The following is a 20,135-nucleotide window of genomic DNA, read 5'->3' on the forward strand; positions in this document are numbered from 1 at the left end:
AATTATAAAAATTAAACGAAGAGTTGAAACAATTTGAAAAAATAATAATAAAAACAAAGGCATAAATGAATTACATAGTAAGAGTTAATCGTTTTTTAAAAAATAATCAAAGATAAATAAAAAGTAATTTTAAAAATAATTGAAAATAAGTAATTTTAGTAATTTGAATATCATGCACTTTTGATGGCATTGGCTGAGAGAAGAGCTGATTCAATTACGATCTCTCTTAGTAGTAAATGTATGTGTGACAATCAAAACTTTCAAAAAAATTTGATTGATAAATCAAACGGCAATCACAAATTGAATTGTCATTTAATATAATGAAAATACTGCCGATATCATGCTTCTATTTGCACACACGTATATGCATATATATATATATATATATATATATATATACATATATATATTTTTTATATGTAACTGTATAAATATATATATATATATATATATATATATATATAAATTAAATATATAATATTAAGCCAAAAATAAATTCTCTTGTCCAACGTAACAATGTCTTTAAACGATAAAAAATTATTACATGTATATTCATATGTATATTAAAAAATTAAGAAAAAATAAATGGAAATTTCGATGAATAGAAAAGTAATAATGTTTGTTTTTATTTTCTATTTTATAATATAAAGGAAAATAGTGGTGACACTTTTATCTTTTAAATGGTATAAAAGTTGGTCAATGTTAAATAATTATAATTGAAAATACATAGTGATAGTCGGGTATAAAGTTAAATTAATAATATATAATTAATTATGGCTGAAAAAAAAATGATAAAGAGTAATTAGAATAACAAGGACGAAATTAGTAGTGGCTGCAAAAGAACCAGTCGAGCACTGATCTACGTGACTAAAAAGCTCTTTATAAGCAAGCACTGATTTCTTCATCGATGATGTAGAAACTAAACCAGACGTGGAATCTTTGAAAAGGAGATTAAACGTCCCATTGAATGGACCATAAATGTGAATTGATCTCCGAGGGCTTACGCGGTATCCTAACCAATTTTCTAACTTCAATAAAGCCAGAAAAGTATCGGTTCTAAAAATTTGCGTATCGTCTTTGCGACCAACAAGCTGAAAGAAACATTGCAATTTATTTGATTTTATACACTGCACAACAGATATATAGATGTACGCGTGCGCCCACACACAGACATTAAATATATGTATATATGTATATAAATTAAATAATTTTAAAAAAATTATACCTACTTCGCTATCAATTGTTACTGATAATGCACAAAATTCGTCAAATTTGAATCCTGGAGTTTCAGCCAAACTTCCATTTTTACACAAGATACGGTACATATTCGAATCAATGGTTTTCTCTAAAATAATAATTAGTTGTAAATATTTTAAACTTATATATATAAATGTTTTCAATCTTTTTTATTGTATCTGTAGAGCTAGATAATCTTTTACCGATTATATATTTATAATATATTATATATTTAAAAATTATGTTGTTTGATACCGATAATATTTGCCGCCTTAACGAATGCAATATCACCGGCGCCTTCGCTAAGACATCTCATGGCTCCTTCATCACTATAATAGCGATTAGTTTCGTTTACTGCACAAGAGGTATTATTTTGATATCGACATGCTGAACAAAACTTTGATGATACATCTGAAGAAATAGGAGTGCGCGTATGATCGGTGTCTTCTACCCCAGGACTACAAGCGCCAGACAACAGTTTGGACACCAATAATGGATAATCACAAGACTTGGATGAAATAATGCCATTCGATCTTGCAACATTGATAAAATTTAACCAACCAATTCCACCGTATTCTGGAAAACATGCTTTTCGATTTTTTAGATCGTGAAAATTTTTTATTGGATAATTGTTATCCTTAGGTTCGCGGACTACCGAAATTATCACACTATTTTTGTCCGTTTCAGTTTCACTATACAGAATCGTTGATAGGCCGTAAACGCTGTATACATGTAAAGAAGAATATTAAATAATGTGTAATAAATTTTTTTATAAATGTTCTACTTAACGTTTTATTATATATATATATATATATATATATATATATATATATATATTAAAATTTTTGCTTACGTTCGCGCCAGGTAACCATAGTTAGAATCGATAGTGATTATGTCTGCTCGATTTTCAGCTATATCGCGAAAACATTCGAATGTGGAATTTGATTTGCTACAAGAAATGTTTGGTTGTACATCGAGTGCTCTCGCTGCTCTCGCCACCCATCTGCATTTATTAGTCTCCAAATCACCAATTGTGCACCAACGAATAGTTTTGCCGCAGGTCTCAATGTTTGAGATATCTATTTCCCTTCCTTTACTTAAGTACGTAGCCAAAGACATTTCCGTAAGATTAAAAGCTCGGCTATCATCTTGTATAATTTTATTTAAAGCAATTTCCCAATCATTTTCTTTAAATCCAAATGGTAATGATGGTTTCAGCCACTTCCACAAATCAATTTTAAGATCTTTTGCAATTTCCCTAAAAAGTAAAAAGATTTTTAAACAAAGCGTAATTAAGCAGATTATTAAAAAAAAGATATATTATTTATATAAAATAATTTTCAGTAAAAGTCGCATCGCATTAATTTTCCCCTTGATATAAATATAAGTATCTCTAAATATTTTCTAAGTAAATATAAGTACTATTATATTGTGTAAAAAATAAATCTATTAAAGTATAAATTAAAAAAGAATTTATATTTTTACGAAAAATGTATTTAATTATCGATATCATAAGTTGTTTTCAAGTTTTAAATCTTTCTTGTGTATTTCTTTCTAAATCTTGCATACACATATAACTTAAAAAGCTAAATACTAGATGAAAAAAATTACTTTAAAATATTCTTTTTCTCCTAATTCCTTTTGTGTACATTAATACAAATTACAAAGATATCGTTGTTCGCTTACTTTCTAGCTGCGACGACGCTCCATGGTTGTTTAAGCCATGCACAAGGAGTTTCGGTTTTTAAAGGAAGAATATTACCATTTGGACATAAAAATTGAAACGTCGCATTTGTCTGAAACATATGTAGAATAATGTTTGAATAACAATAAAAAAATTTATTATAATTACAAAGAATAAACACAAATATAAATAAATTAATACAGTGACTCTTATGTCAAATAATTTCAAAAACTGAGATGAAATACATCCGTTTCCTGAAAATAGATCTTTCACTTACTTTGAAATATTCACGAACATAGTTGAGCGCTACATATGCGACTTTACCATCATGACGAGCTAGGCATTCCATTGCTCCGAAATGTCCATGTTTTTCCTTATTGTTGTAACTACAAGTTGCTTGATTATCACAAAGAGCGCATAATTCTGGATACTTATTTTCTGCGAAGAGAGAAATAATAAATATAATTACATTTACTCATGCGCGTTAATTTTTTGAAAACTATTAACAAAACTTTAAAAAATTTATAATTAAAAGCATTAATTATTCAAAAGACATAATACAATAATTAAAAAACGATTTCTTGTGCAAAAATAAATACAATATTAATCAATGAAAAAAGAGATAGTTTTGTTAAATTAACATAATTCAGTTTGACACATTATTTATATTTAATAATAATATTTAATAATAACTCGTAATAATAATTTTTTTCTACTTTATTACTTACGTTATTGTAAAAAAATTCTATGTGAAAGTCTTTAATGTGCATCAATACATAAATTCAATTAAATTCACTATAATTTTTGCTAGTATTTTATAAAAAATAAAGGCAGTATATATGTAAATTCTACAAATTACGGTACATTTCGTGGGTGTTACATTTTAAAATAATAGATCTCAGAAATATCTTTCAAAAGCAACTTCCAGTAATTCAAAGCAAATATAATTGAATTTCAATTTTCTCTCTCTCTTTCTCTCTCCTCTCTCAATATGTCAAAATTATATTAATCTTTATAATATGTAAATGTTGTAATATCGATTTACTTAAATTTTTTTTTAATATAAATCTCTTGACTTACTTAATTCTTGATCGATAGAACTGTCAGCAGCCCATTCACCTGGTCTACAAGCTTTTCCGAAGAAATCTCTAAGACTTCTGATCTCATTTTCGATGACAGTTACATTATCTTGGCAATGCGGAGAAATTACCGTCCTTTCAAAATGTTTGAGAATGTAATCATTCCACCATTGAGATTTACTAAAACCAGGATGGCAAAAGCCACCATTTTTTAATTGTTTGAGGCGTTCATCAGGGCTAACGGCCTTTTGCGTTAAATCTGCGGGAACCACTGCCACCGTTTGGAATTCAAATTCCTCTGTGAAAGTTAGGTTATATATTTAAAAAAAAGATAAAAAATTATTGAAGTTTGCACAAGGAAAAAATATTTTTAAAGAATTTTGATTTATTTTATAGTAATAATTCACATCATATATATATATATATATATATATATATATTCTATATATATATATATATATATATATATATATATTCTACCTAAAATGATATTTACACACATTCAAAATATCGCTAAAATATAGTAAAATATAAGTAAAATAATAATAAACCATTAAATCCGCACGTTCTATAATATCAGTATATTATAACATTATTAAGTTAAGAATATGTATTTGAAAAAACATTAATGATCTTAAAATCACTTTGAAGATGACAAATTGTTCGTACATTATACTTATTTCTTTAAATGGTGCAATTATTTTCTTACTTTTATTTGGTTTTCATTTGCGCGGATAATTAAAACATATAATAGCATTGCACTAAGAAATAATTAAATACAATCTTCTTTTTGTCGCAAAAACTTTTTAAAACTTTGTATTACCTTCCTGCCTTTCCCTATGTCTCAACTGAAAAATAGGGGAGATATCCAACGGATAAAATTGATATGCCAACAAGAGTTCTTCTGCATTGAAAACGCCGAAATCGGCCTTTCCTTGAGCTAAGCGAATAGCGCATTCAGCGCTATCAGTTACACGAAAACATGATACTTTACTTTCTCCTCGTTGTAAAGCATAACACGCGTCATCACTTATTGTATCTATAGGCGCGCAGAATTTATCTGAAAAACCATGAATTGATCGGTGTAAATTGAATTATTGACGAATCTTCTTGGTATTCGTAAAACTAAAAGTAGAAGATTTTATGTATTTTTGAGTATGTATTTTTAATATATAAGCTAATAAAATGCTATGAAAGCTGAAAAATAATAAAAGTTGAATAAAAAAGATAATTATAATAAGATTTATATATATATATATATATATATATATATATATATATATATAAATTCAAATTTTTAAATTAATATGTATAATTGATAGTAAATTAATCTCCCTCTTTAAAAAAAACTATGATGTTATATGGAAGTAAAATAAAGGTTGTCTGACTTCTTAACTTATAAAAAATTATAATAAACGCCCTTTTTTCTCTAATGTCTATTTAGTGAAATATCATTTGATTTTTACTCAAAATATATTTGATTTTTGTTAAAAAATCAATATTACACCATTGTTTTATTAATTTTTACTGCTACATTTACAATTATTTATTTATATACATATATATTTAATATTTATTTATACATATATTTATTTATATAACTGTTACAAGTAATGGACAATAAATTTCAAATTTTTACATGACAGTAATAAATTAAAACAATTGAGTGTAAAATTACATAAAATTAACTTTGTAATATATATGATATTTCTAATATTTATTTATACTAATAATTGATTTGTAATACGACTACAATATCATTTATATTTAAAATGATAATTTTTATTTTTCAATATTTTAATACACTTTCCTTTGTGATCTGATTGACATGTGCTTCATATTCCCTTTCTTTCAAAAATTCTTTTATCAAATTTTTATCATAACAATTTTACGTGTTCATCGCGTTATGTATAATAATATTAAAATTGACATAAATATATATTCTCATTGATATAAAAATGCATTACACAATTATTAAAAACGTATTCATCATATAAAAAATAAACGTAATGCACACTCGATGAGATTATATCAATTTCATTGAAATTATCATTTAATCATTATCAAGGTATCTATTTATCTAATGCTTGATAGTGTCTAATAATATAAAAGGAATATGCTCCTCCATAAATGTTCATAAATATCATAAATTTCTTATTCAAACTTTTTAAAATTTAATCATATATCTCAAATAATAACTTTCAATATAATGAAACAAAAATCTATTATTTAATGTATACATATATATATATATACATATTTTTTAAATTTATTTTCTTTTTCTTCTATTACAAGAAAATAATTAATACATTTCTCCCACAAAATATCTTTTAGAAATTATTTTTTATTTTTGCATACCCATATAAAAATATATAATTTTTAGCGTTACATATACAGTGTTTTTATTTCTTTTTCAATTTTCCTTTACACAAATACTATGATATATTATGTCAATTATATTTGACATTATGCTTAGAATTTTTATTTATCCATATTTGAATATTGAAAAAGAAAATAATAAGAATATTGAAAAAGAAAATAGATTTAAAGTGATTTAAAAATAGTGATTTTTTCTATTATATGATATATTTTTAGCATAAATTATTTAGAGTGTTACACATTTTTTTATAATTTTCTAATGCTATAATATATGTTATGAGCAATACTATAGCGATTTCCTTATCAATATATAATGAATCAGACTTTGCTATCCGATATAAAATTTATGATACGCAAAGCAACTGATTTATTTTCAGAAAAACATGATAAAAATTAAATGCAAATATATTTAATATTATTTTATATGCATTTATTATCAAATAACTATTATAAATATTATATAATATATTTTTAAAAGTTTATTAAATTAGCTGGTATATATAGAAATCACACGTGTGAGATATATGTGTGTGTGTGTGTGTGTGTGTGTGTGTGTGTGTGTGTGTGTGTGTGTGTGTATGTGTGTGTGCACATACAATATTTATTTTTTAAGACAATATATAATATACATTACAACATTTATTATTTAATTTTAATTTATTATATAGTTGTTAGATTATATTTTTAGAGTTTACATGGAATTTATAGATTATTATCATAGACTCGAGCCCTACAAAATATGTAAAGATGTAGCAAATCTCATAACTTTTTAGTAGATACATAATTTTAGTAAAAGAGCAAAAATAGATAATATGTATTAGCAAATTAAGTTGACTTACATTCCTGTTGCGCATATGCGACTCCAAGAAGGAGACTAATCCAAACGATATTTTTCATCATCGATCTGAAGGCAATCCAGCAACAGTTTGATACAAACTGCCACAGCAATTGAATCTTCTTTCTAACGTGGATAGCAGAAGCGGAACTAGGTGTGCCGCATATGTCTCTTCACACGAACCGAATGATAAGAAGATTCCGATAACGAACGCACACGCCCTGTATATACATGCACTGTTATGTGATTTTGCAATCGCATTGCCCTATCCTTCAAGGACTGTTGACGCAAAATGTGAATCAACGATCGTGGGAACAATATGGTACATTCACAAATCCATTACAAATAATTTATAATGTGAAACTCACAAGACACGAATTTTCGACAGAATTTTGCAATGTATAAAATTCTATATACAATTTCATTTATGTCATATAAGAAGAATTCTAAAAAAATACTAATTAATTTTAATTTTATATAATTTTCTTCTAATTTTTCATGTAATTTTGCACCTTGAATTATAATTGCAAATAAGGAAAAACTCTCATATCATATTAATTAATAAGTTCAAGTTGTAATTATAATTATGCGTAATTCTAGGCATGTTCATAATTTAATTAAATTAAATCATGTTTTCACATTGACTTTTTATTTTTAAATCTCCTTCTATCATTGTGTTTTACTTTCTCGCCAAAATTTGCAATAAACATCTTTGGAATTTTATCGTATACGCATTAGCTTTAATTACGTTATGACACAAGATGCTGATTCGTGTGACATGATACTGTATTATAAGATACGCAAGTATAGTACATATTATCCGCTTATCAAATGACGATAACTTTCCACGAAAGCAGTTAATATGTTGATGACTAAATGCGGATATTTCTTCGAAAGAATAACGTTCATTAATTGAATTTAAATCTGTACATTTTGCTTCAGATTGGCAATCTAAACAAGATAAATACTAATATCCGTTTCTGTTAAGATGCATTTATAAGTATGTATACAAAAATTTGGCCAACAAGATTATCAATGTAAACAATTTTTTACAATTATAATAATAAGATATTGAGGGTGATTTTATTTGATTAAATACAAAAGAAAGAGATAATTGATTAAATCCGTATCATATGTATATAATAAAATATAAAATACAAAAGTTTTAACAATTGAGAAAAAACGTGATTAAAGATAAAAACTATATAAAACTATATATTTATAAAATTTATTAAACAAATTGCATTTATAAGATAAATTATTCAAATTATAAATTTACTCTATCCCATTTCGAATCTTTCAATTATTGCCCGACAAAGATAATAGAAAAAAAATAATAATATATAAAGATATCTTTATGAATTACAAATAAGCATAATATTATGCGTATGTTTTATAACCTACACGTTTTTGTTCTTGATAGTAACAAGATAACATTCATGCAGTGTCTCATTATTATTAGATGAACAAAAGAACTCAATTTTTCATACTGCTATAAAAATTATGCATAGACGAGTATCAGAATAATTACTAGGTATAATTACAAGTATATATAGAAACGATGGCTTACACATTTTCGCATAAATGTTCTCCTCTACGAGGAGAATAAGTTTATAATTTTTACAAATATTAATAATTCTTAAATATGATCGCATTAATGATATCGATTATAGTGATTTTTGGTATAGTTACATGTAATAAAGTAGATGTAGTATGACTAAATGCATCATAACAGTACCATTAAAAATATCCTTAATATATGCTGTGATATAATTATGACAATCGTTAACTTTCGCAAATAGGATTTAACAGAATATGCGTTATTATGGAAGAAAATGGCCAAATATATTCATCATTGACATTTATTTGCGTGGATGCTACTGTAATATCATTAATGAATACTTGCGATGGAATTCCTCATTGCCCTGATTCTTCGGATGAAGTTGCTACACTGTGTCGTCATGTTGTGTAAGAAGATACATTAATTTTTTCATTAATATTATCATATAATAAAGGATAGTGCAAAGTGACCTTTTTTATTAAAGATAAAATTAAAAAATGTGTTTTCCCTATAGTTTTTTTAAAATAGTATGTAATAAATCATATTCCATCGTTCAATCATATTTATTATTCAGTATTTAATTCTGTGACTAATTGTGTATGTGTATGCGCGCGCATATGTTTTGAACTTTCATTAATATCGAAGAAAATATCAAATCTATATTTATATCATATTTTCTCGTTATAATACGATTAACAAAATATATTGATAATGTTCTAAAGTCAATGCACTTTGAAAGTATTTTATATGTCATAGAAAATTCTCTCTTTTCTTCAGATGTCCCATGAATATGTACAGATGCAGTTATGGCGCTTGCGTAAATCGTACATCGCGATGCAACGGTTTGGTAGATTGCGTGGATGCTAGCGATGAGATCACTTGCAATCGAAATCCTAACGATATTTGTTCCGATAAAGAGTTTCAATGTTCTACCATTCAACGAGAGTGCATATCTCTCGACGATGTGTGCAACGGTCTGTATTTGTCATCGATTTCAACAATATCCTATTCCAGCTTGGAGAAAGTATTAAATTTTAATATCTTTTAATGATTACAAGACAATTCGTATGAAAAATAGTATGCGTTATAAATTAGAATAGATATAATCTAGATTTTTGATTGATTTAATTTAATCAACCGAGCATAAAATTGATATTTTCGAGTTCTCTAATTTGCGATAAAAGATTATAAAAATTGGATATAAAAATTAGAAATGAATTTATTATATAAATATATCCTGATAGAAATATATATATATATATATATATATATATATATATATTTCTATCAGGATATAAAGATTGCTCGGATGAAAGCGATGAAAACGCAACAATTTGTCGCGAGTACCCATGTCCTGAATATACATTCCGTTGTTTATATGGAGGTTGTATTTATCAAGAAGTGATTTGCGACGGTATCAAAGATTGCATCGACGGCACCGACGAAGATTCAAATATGTGTGCGACTATTAATTGCGAAGGTGAAAAATGCTCACAATATAAATGCCGGTTGGTTAATTAATTGATTTATTGATGTTTTATTAATTTAATTATATTGGCACATATATATATATATGTCAAAATTCAAATTATTCATTTTCTATTTGCGTAGAGACGAAGAATTTGCATGTGAAAATAGACAGCAGTGCCTACCAATAGCTAAAATATGCGATGGTATTCGACATTGTGCAGATGCATCTGATGAGAATTCAAAAATGTGTAAAATACGTGAGTACGTATTTCAAAAAGATTCGATTTAAATTCAATATCACTTTTCAATTTCCTGCTTATAAATTTTAGAATCTGTTCTTAGGAACAATTACTTTATAAAAAGAATCAAATTTTTATATATGTATTATTGTGTATGGAAATAAAAGAGTTTGTCAGTAAAACATTTTCGTTTAGAATGTGGAAACTATTCATATTAAAAGGCAAAACAGATTCATTAAAATTTTCTATAGATGTCCTGAAAATTGGTTTCGTTGCGCTTACGGCGGATGTATTCGACCGGAATTGAAATGTAATTCTCGGTTAAATTGTTACGACTGGAGTGACGAGGACGAGTCTTTATGCGCGATAACGCTGCCTGAAGGTGCTTGCCGATTGCCCGCTGCAAAAGCAGGAACGCATTATAATGTGAGCGGATGTTCAAGATGTCGACCAGGCGATATTGTTCCAGAACTTACATGGCTCGACTATACTTGCGACATTGAAAGTTCTTTGCAAGGTGCTAATAGAATTTATTGCCAAAGTAACCAGTGGTTTCCCAGTATTCCAAATTGTGCTGTTAGTAAGTAATTTTATTTTTTATATAATTGGCATCAAAATAATTTTCATTTATAATATAGATAACATTTTATAAAAAGACATATATGTATATATATATATAATAGAAATTGTATATTGTATTTAATAAAAATTATGGCACAATGAAAAAATATGTTTTCGTAAAAAAAAGCGAATAAAAAGTACAAAATAAATATTGTTACTTATAATACATATTTTAAAGGAAACAATATAGTTGTATAGTATAGTTACTCCATTATATTTATATGTATAGTTATTTCATTATATTTACTTGATTTTACTATACTGTGATCTAAATATGCCAATTAAAATATTTTTTAATAACTATCTAACGATACTTATTTATTGCTTACGGTTCACTATATTTGGCCATATGTAATATGCATTTTTCAGAAAACGAAATCGAAGAAATAACATGCCCGCCGCCGTTTGAAGCATACGGTACGATTAAACGATGTAAAGCGATGTGGGGTCCTCACGAAGGATGGTTACCTTGCGATCAAGCCCTTCCAGTCGGTACGCGAGTTTTTCTCGAATGTCCAGCATTCTATGAACGTCGCAGAGGATCGGCTAGCGTTATATGCCTTCATGACGGCACGTGGAGCCAATCATTTTTAAGTTGTATTCCTATCTGCGGGATAAGAGATTCCACAGGTTCGGCAATCGATATACCAGAAAGTTTAATAAAAAAGTATTTTTTTCGTTTCGCAAAAAATCATTTCCTTGTAGTTTCTTTGATGCTCAGTATAATTCCGATTTTTAAAATGCCTTATCAAGTTACAATTTTGGAAAATTTAAAATTAAAAATACGTAATTGTATTTATTATTGTCATTGTATGTAATTATTAGAATATTTATTGTATTTATACGTATACAAAAAAATTTAGCGGCACCATTGATCGTAAAAGGATGGCGCGTCGAAAAAGAAGAAACACTACCTTGGCAAGCTACCCTCTTCTCGCACGAAAATGGTCAATGGAGGTTCTTTTGCGGTGGTACGTTGATAGGAGAACGCATTGTGTTAACTGCCGGTCACTGCGTTTGGAAGACCTCGGCAGACACAGTGCGCGTTGCTTTCGGGATCCTTTCGAGTGATTTAAATCAAGCAGGGGAAAACGCGCAGGTGATCGACGTAGAAAATATTAAATTACAGAGTGCGTATCAAGATCACGAGAGTAACTATGGCTCAGACATCGCATTGCTAATCTTGAAGGAAACTGTGACCATTAACTCGATTGTTAGGCCCGTTTGTATTCCTTGGCGCTCGGATGCAACATTGACGGAATACCAAGAAGCTGGTAGATTTGGATTGGTAGCTGGTAAATTTAAATTTTGCTTAAAAAATCTAGTAGATGTAATTTAAAAAATATATATAATCTTATATATTTTTCTTGATAAATAACAAAACTTAATGGATAATGTAGATCCATTTTTAAAAGTCTAAATGTGAAAATTATACATATTTAATTATTATTTAATTATTATAATCTCTACTTTTTGATTTGTTAAATATATAATGATAATTATATTTTAATAATTAAATTTTAATAAATTAATAATATTTATATTTTGTCTAAAACTGGATGGAAAAATAAAAAAAAAAACAAAATTTGTCTTAAAAGAGTCTAAAATAAGTTTCCTTTAATAATATTAAAAATTGAATAAATAATTAGATTAATGACAATTTATCTCAATTATTTAATTATTTGTATGATAGCTTATGTTTAATTATTTATTTGTATTATATTATAATTGATTCTCATAACTATTTGCACTGATTATTTACATATACAGTTTTTACCTGACAATTTCTAGAATCTTAAAAGTATTTTAGGAATGGGATTGACTGAGAACGATACATTTAGTCCAGTTTTAAGAATAACTACAATGAAAATTATTTCCGATGATAAATGTCGTCAAAATCAGAATAGAGATTTTTGGAAATATTTGACTTACACATCCTTTTGCGCCGGATGGGCAAATGGCACTGGCGTATGCAACGGAGATAGCGGCGGAGGATTGGTACTTCTTCAACGATTGAATTCTAGCATTTGGGAAGTTCACGGAATCGTCTCTGTGAGCCCACGAAGATTGGGCACTAGCATATGCAATCCCAATTTCTATACTGTTTTCACTAAGGTATGCTAAATATAGAGTTGCAAACATCATTAACAAATATGAATGAAATTTATATCAAGAATATATATACTTTAATTATCCGTAAATTGTTTCCTTTAGCAATATTTGATATCTTTTATAAATCTTCAGTTCTTAGTATCTTATTATTATTCTTATGACTGTTCATTTATTATTATTTACATATAATTATTAAGGAAGATAACAATTAAACAATTAAATACAACTGCTCAAACTATTGTTATATATTTTTTATACTATAATTATTGAGCAATAATTAGTGCTCAATACATACACACATATAATGTTAATATGTTAAATTATTTTCTTTATTTGATATATAGGTTTCGATATATATCGATTGGATCAACACGATCATCGAGAATATATCAATAATTGGCCCACCTGATCGAGATCGGCAACCAAACAGAGATGATATCATTGTTTAAAAACAGTGATAAGTTAATATTGCGCGTACCTTTATAAATTCGAAAAAGCTTTTCAATCAAAGAAATCAATATCCACCCACACACACACACACACACACACACACACACACACACACACACACACACACACACACACACACACATATATGATTCTTTTATAAGTTCATTTAATTTGCGCAGTATCTCTCTAAAAATACAGGATGTTTAAAAATATATATCGATTAATTAAATATTGTTTTCATTGATCCTATCTTTATTTTTTTTCCTAGAAAACAAAAGAATATTTCCCTAAAAGTCCTTTATAGTAAATATTAATAATATGTCAAAACAGAAATATAGAAAAGAGAATTTAATTAAGAATATATCAATTTCAAACATCATTCTATAATTTGCCTGATCATAAATATATTGCAATAGATAATATAATTTTATACATTTAAACATCAATATGAAAAATTGTTCACTAATAGCTGTAAGTATATTAAAAATATTAAAAAATATTTTGACAAGCTAGATACAAATTATAAACATTAATAATGGAAATAAAATCCAAAGAATTTATCGAAAAAGTGCAAATGTCTTATCTCGTTAATATTCTTAGATCAACTTTAGAAAAAAAAGAAATCTTTTTGAAAATATATAAATTATTTAATATATATTTGTATGTACATTACATTTATCTTTAATATCCTTTGTCAAGGAATTTATGAGATAAATAAAAAATGTATTTTATGTTTCTTTACATTTTTAACAAGAAATCACTTTTTATTTTGGATACACTATTTATTAAATAAATTCGATATACATTATATATAATATATTATGATTGATACATAAAATCAATTATTGAAATATTCTATATTTATGCGTGTGCGTAAGACACACACACATATATCGAAACATAAACTCTTATTAATAAATCCATATGTATAAGAATTTATAATTAAAATTTAGATATACAGGATATTAATTTTATATGATTCTTGCACAATACTTTTACGCTTATATCGGAAATATTATTACACATTTGTGTTATAAAAGTATTATGTTTACAATTAGAGTAAACCAATCTTGACGCAAAAAAAAGAAAAAATACACACAGTACTTGCTACAAATAAATCAGCAACTGGTGTAAAATATGATGATGTGTATATTACACCAAGTTATATAAAATTTGACGAAGCTTTTGAAGGAGTTACATATCGACAACGTATTATTATCAAAAACATTGGAAATAGACCTGCGTTTATCAGAATTCGTCAATCAAATTCCTTAGTAAACTTCTTCTAATTTAAATAAATATATTATTAATTCAAATAAATTATAATTTATTCTTTTCAAAATAAAAACCTATTATTAAAATAAAGCTCTTTTTAATAGGCTTTTCAAGTGAAAACTTTGACTAATAGTATGCGAGTGAGCCCAGGATTAAGCATAACAACATATGTGACTTACACTTTTAAAAGACCATCTGTATTACATACAATAATTCCAATCGAGATCAACGGAAAAGTTTTTGATTATCGTGCGATATGTACACTCGCTATTGGACATATCAGTATCGAACCAAAGTTGGTAGACTTTGGTACCATTGACATTGGCTATTCCTCTGGCTTAAAAATATTAACAATCCACAATGAAGGAAGTAAAAGTATCAGGTATACGTATTATTTCTGAAAAATGTTTAAACATTAGAAATAAAATCATATTTCGCGTAAAATAATAATTTTTGCCTTATTGTTAGCTCAATTTATTTATTAGAGATATACTGCCAACCCATAACATATAATTTTTGATAAAAATATAAATATATATACATAATTACATAAACATCGAAGAAAACTTAAGTGAAATGTTTTCATTAATTAACACGTACACAAATTTTATTATATTATAATATTTATATAACAGAAAAATATCAATTTCATTTATTTCTAACAAATTCGGACTGTAGATACACTAATTTTTTCATTTATTAATTATAAAATGACTTAATTGCAAATTATGGCAATAATTTATGTTATATTAATAAATATAAATTAAATCTTTTTATTAATAAATGTAAATAAATGTAAATTAAATCTTTAAGAGAACAATAATCCTAGTAAAATTTTTATTATCTATAATAAATATAGGGTAATACCGATAAATTTTTAAAGAATATATATTTGATATATCTATTTTTCTTCAGTCAATAATTTATATCAATTATTTTTTTAAATCAAATCACAATATTTATCTGCGAGTATATTTTTCTCTTCTCAGCTTATTTAATCTTTGTGGAATAAACTTAGAGATTTTTCGAAAATACTATGACTTAAATAAAAACCTATTTTATGTAAATGTATTTTATAAATTTGGAAATAAATATTAACACAGATTTTCGATTGATCTCGGACGAAATGATCTAGACATAATAGTTCAGCCTCTTTATGGAAGAATCAAACCACACAAAGAATTGAAACTTCGAATCAAATTAATGGGCGTAAACGAGGGTGTCTTTTACAGCGAATTCTGGTAAGACATTCGCAATGAACGTCACTTAATGTTTGCCATTGAAGAAAGATTTAAACAAATTTTCCTAGGATTAAATCTACTCCAAACATACGTGTTCCTATAAAAGTGCGTGTCATCACACCAGGATTAGTAGTTTATCATCCAAATACGACTGGAAATATTACCCTCATCGATTTTCCACTCACGATAGAAAACACCAGTAGATGCGATACTTTTGTCTTACGAAATATTTCGTCTCAAGCCTGTAATTATGTTGTTTTCGGCGAGCTCGATAACGAAATGAAATGCATTCGGGTACAGAATACAAATTTTATTCAAATAAATTAGAAATTTCAATTAATAAATTACTAAAATAGAATTTAAAATGTCTAAGATTCCCCTATATTTAGAAATTATAAAGAATAAAATTGTTTAAATAAAAATTAGGAAGCTCTTCGCTTGATAAGCTGAAATAAATTTGTTATAGAATTATTTCAATTTCTATTTAAATATTGCTTTTATTTAAGATTATCAAATATATGGAATATATAAATATGTAAGCGAAAAAAATATCAATCAAAAATGATAGAAATTAGTACAGTTAGCCAGATATATCTATATATGTAGTCAAGTAAAAAAATATTAATGTGCCTTTCTTAATTTTAAGCTAGCTTATTATTAATATTATTAAAAAAGAGTTCGGTAATGATTCCGATTTCTGAGTCATCTGCACTCGATGTAAAAGCAAAAATTTAGAAATAGAATTATAGAACTGAGAATTTCTGAATTTTTAAGAATATAAATTAAAATTATAAATTAATTTAAATTTATAAATCTGATATAAAAATTTTAAAAATCAAAATGCAGATAGAAGATTACCTTCATTTTTTGTTACTTATTCGATATTTTTTATCAATTGACTTAATAGATATACCTACATTATATATTAATAGAGTTATATTACTTTTGTAGGACATCGATCGCAAACATAATCCCATTTTTAGTGTCTTTGAAATTTATCCATTTGAAGGGCGAATGAATCCATTTCAAGGTATCATCTTCGAAGTCAAGTGAGTGCAGTTATCGCATTGTCACAAATATAAAGTTACATATATTATAAAAGAATACATTGCCATTTATAAAAATAATATATATGTATAATACATATAATTGTAGATTTTCGCCAATAATTGTGTTATCGGAATGGAGACAGAAAAAACAACAAAAAGATTTTGGATGTCAAAATCAAAAGAATAGAAATTTTATGGCATTTATTAGAATAATGAGAGTACATTGTACAGAGAGAGAATTAGAAGATAACATCAGTACGTTTATTTGTTCTTTTATCTTGTCTTATTACTTATAATTTTTGATATCCTCCTAGTTATAAAAAATGTTCCGCATATCTATGATACATTTTTAAATCATAACAATGTATAATATATGTATTTTAAATTACATAAAAAACACTACATACATGTGGATACATGTAATTATATATATTAGAATTATATTTTTTGGATATAATGCACAAATAAAAAATTAATAGAGATTAATAAAGATTTATAATATATATATATATATATATATATATATATATATATATATACATAAATAATGCTATTATTATATTTTAGAATTAATATGAAAAGAAATATAGTATTTTATTTTTTATAATTAATTATTATTTCTTTTTCTATCTATATCTTAATTTAATAAAATTTTAATTTAAAGCTTAATTAAAATTGATAATAAAATATTTAGTGTTAATAATGAGGAACTTGTGATAAACACATTAATAATTATAACAATAATATTAATAATATAATAAAGAATTAATTAACAGGTGAGAAATATTAAAATGTATATATTATAATAAAAAATTAACTATCTAAATAATGTTTTACAGAGATTGATCCTGTAAAAAATTCTGTCACGGAAAATCCTTTATCACAGAGAATTTATATACGTGAGTGATTAACATCTATCAATTTATGTGTGTTAAAAGAAATATATTTTTAATACAGTTCAAATTTTTTCTGTATAAAATATTTATTAATTTAAAAATTACTTCTAAATTATACATAATTATATCATAAGAAATTATTCAATTAATTATTCAATTAATTATATCATAAGAAATTATTCAATTAATTATTTAACTGTTTATTACGCATTTTAAAAAGAACCAATAATGGAAACTTCTTCTTTGTCAACATCCTGCGCATCAAATATTAATTCAGGAACCGGCGACATAATACGACTCTGTCTTTATGGTGAAGCAGAAACGGTACAATTGCATATTGAACCTGATAGCCTCTATTTTGGCGATTTAATAGTCGGCCAACTATCACAACGCGTACTTCGCTTGACAAATCTTTCTATTATGGCACCGATATATCTGGAATGTGTGTCGAATGCAGCTGTACGCTGTTGTCCGAATCGAATAAAACTTAAATCGAACACATCTAACGAAATTCTTATTAAAGTTCGCGGCAAAGAAAGCAGTAATTATTATATTTTCCTTAATATTAAATTTTAAATGTAATAAATATTCAAGTCTCATCTCATATAATGCAATAATGCAATGAAGTGATACTTATGTTAGCGGAAAATTTTTTGCTATCATTAAATTTGTCACTTTAAACATGTTTTTATTTTGTCCCATCTTATTTTATTTTCTTTTAATAAAATAGAAAAAATAAGAAGAGCGAATAAAATATTTTTTTTATAGTTCAATCTCCGTTCAAATTGTTTCTCAATGTCACGGCGGATTCTTACGATTCGACTACATCGAGAAGATGCCTTAAAAGAATAAAAGTTGGAAGTTACTCCGTTAAATGTACAGTGAATATTATTTTCAAATCCAAAAATAATCTTCTGAGTAAGCACATATTTAATTATTTGACTGATATGCAAGTTTTTGAATTGTTTAATATTTAAAAAATCGACTTTTCGGTAAAGATGAAACAAGTTTGTTAACATGTACACATACTAAGGCAAATGACGATGAAGAAATTATGAAACGCCTTCTTTTTTCGCCTAAGTGGAAATTGCTCTATAAAAACTATTCGAAAATAATCGATAAATTTACGAGATGTTTAAGCGGATGTCCGCTTAAAAAATCAATTTCCATCTCAATCAAGGCAGCTGTATTAATACCCTTATCACCCTTACAAATATATAACGTCCACATTTTTCCAACTATCTTCGCTTTTGGCATGGTAAATAATCAAACAAGAGCAGCGATTCCAACAAAATGTTCATTAAGTCATTTTGATCATGGACACTGAGTAATTGATAGGTAGCACAGAATAGCATCAATTATCAGCACTTGGTTGTAAAAAATATGAATAATATTCCAGTGATGATACGATTAATGAGTATTTCAACCAAGTGCATCCGTTTTCCGGAAGGTAATTTAATGATTTTGCAACCAAACTCGATGATAACAAGACTCGTCGAGTATCTTGCAGATAATGATCTTGGCAAGTTTAACGGATACATCAATTATATAATTAACGATAATCACTCCTTCGAGCTTAGCATTACTGCTGATGTTGTTCGCAAACAGCTATACATTGACAAAACAGAGATTGAACTTGGAAAAGAATGGTCAAATGAGGAAACTTACCGACCAATGGCCTCTATTATTCGAATTACAAACAAACTAGGAGCAGAGATATTTTTTAGGTAAAAATGTATTCTTTTTTTTCATGTGTAATAAATGATCTTTCCTCTAAAAGGATATTTATTTTAAATTAATTAAAGATGTATATATATGTGAAAGTAATATGTCAATAAAGAAACGTTTTTATATGTTTGCTTGCAATTTTGAAGAGCTATGCGAATATATTGTTGAACATGTATTTCAAAATGTAACGCAAATTACAAAATTTCTTACAGATGGGAAATACCGGCGACTTCTGGCTTCTACATAGAACCGAGATCGGGTTTTGTACGCGGGAATGCTA

General features: G+C 26.4%; 2 protein-coding genes across 2 annotated transcripts; one reads left to right on the forward strand and one right to left on the reverse strand.

The window, feature by feature from the left end:
• Positions 1-674: 674 nt before the first annotated feature.
• LOC105254045 (transferrin) lies at positions 675-7,403 on the reverse strand. Its single transcript, XM_011262502.3, has 9 exons — positions 7,218-7,403; positions 4,823-5,059; positions 4,001-4,297; positions 3,198-3,358; positions 2,923-3,032; positions 2,090-2,494; positions 1,492-1,958; positions 1,230-1,345; positions 675-1,091 (listed from the first exon to the last, which is right to left on the reverse strand). Exons 1-9 carry the CDS (start codon positions 7,276-7,278, stop codon positions 768-770), a joined length of 2,178 nt encoding a protein of 725 aa, XP_011260804.1. The 5' UTR covers positions 7,279-7,403; the 3' UTR covers positions 675-767.
• Positions 7,404-8,870: 1,467 nt separating this feature from the next.
• LOC105254044 (modular serine protease-like) lies at positions 8,871-13,859 on the forward strand. The gene is made up of 10 exons (XM_020028354.2): positions 8,871-8,895; positions 9,016-9,181; positions 9,552-9,748; positions 10,066-10,282; positions 10,386-10,505; positions 10,735-11,063; positions 11,474-11,596; positions 11,968-12,399; positions 12,915-13,219; positions 13,561-13,859. Exons 1-10 carry the CDS (start codon positions 8,871-8,873, stop codon positions 13,663-13,665), a joined length of 2,019 nt encoding a protein of 672 aa, XP_019883913.2. The 3' UTR covers positions 13,666-13,859.
• Positions 13,860-20,135: the final 6,276 nt, after the last annotated feature.

Source organism: Camponotus floridanus, unplaced genomic scaffold (assembly GCF_003227725.1).
Source record: "Camponotus floridanus strain SB8 unplaced genomic scaffold, Cflo_v7.5 scaffold5, whole genome shotgun sequence".
Taxonomy (NCBI): domain Eukaryota; kingdom Metazoa; phylum Arthropoda; class Insecta; order Hymenoptera; family Formicidae; genus Camponotus; species Camponotus floridanus.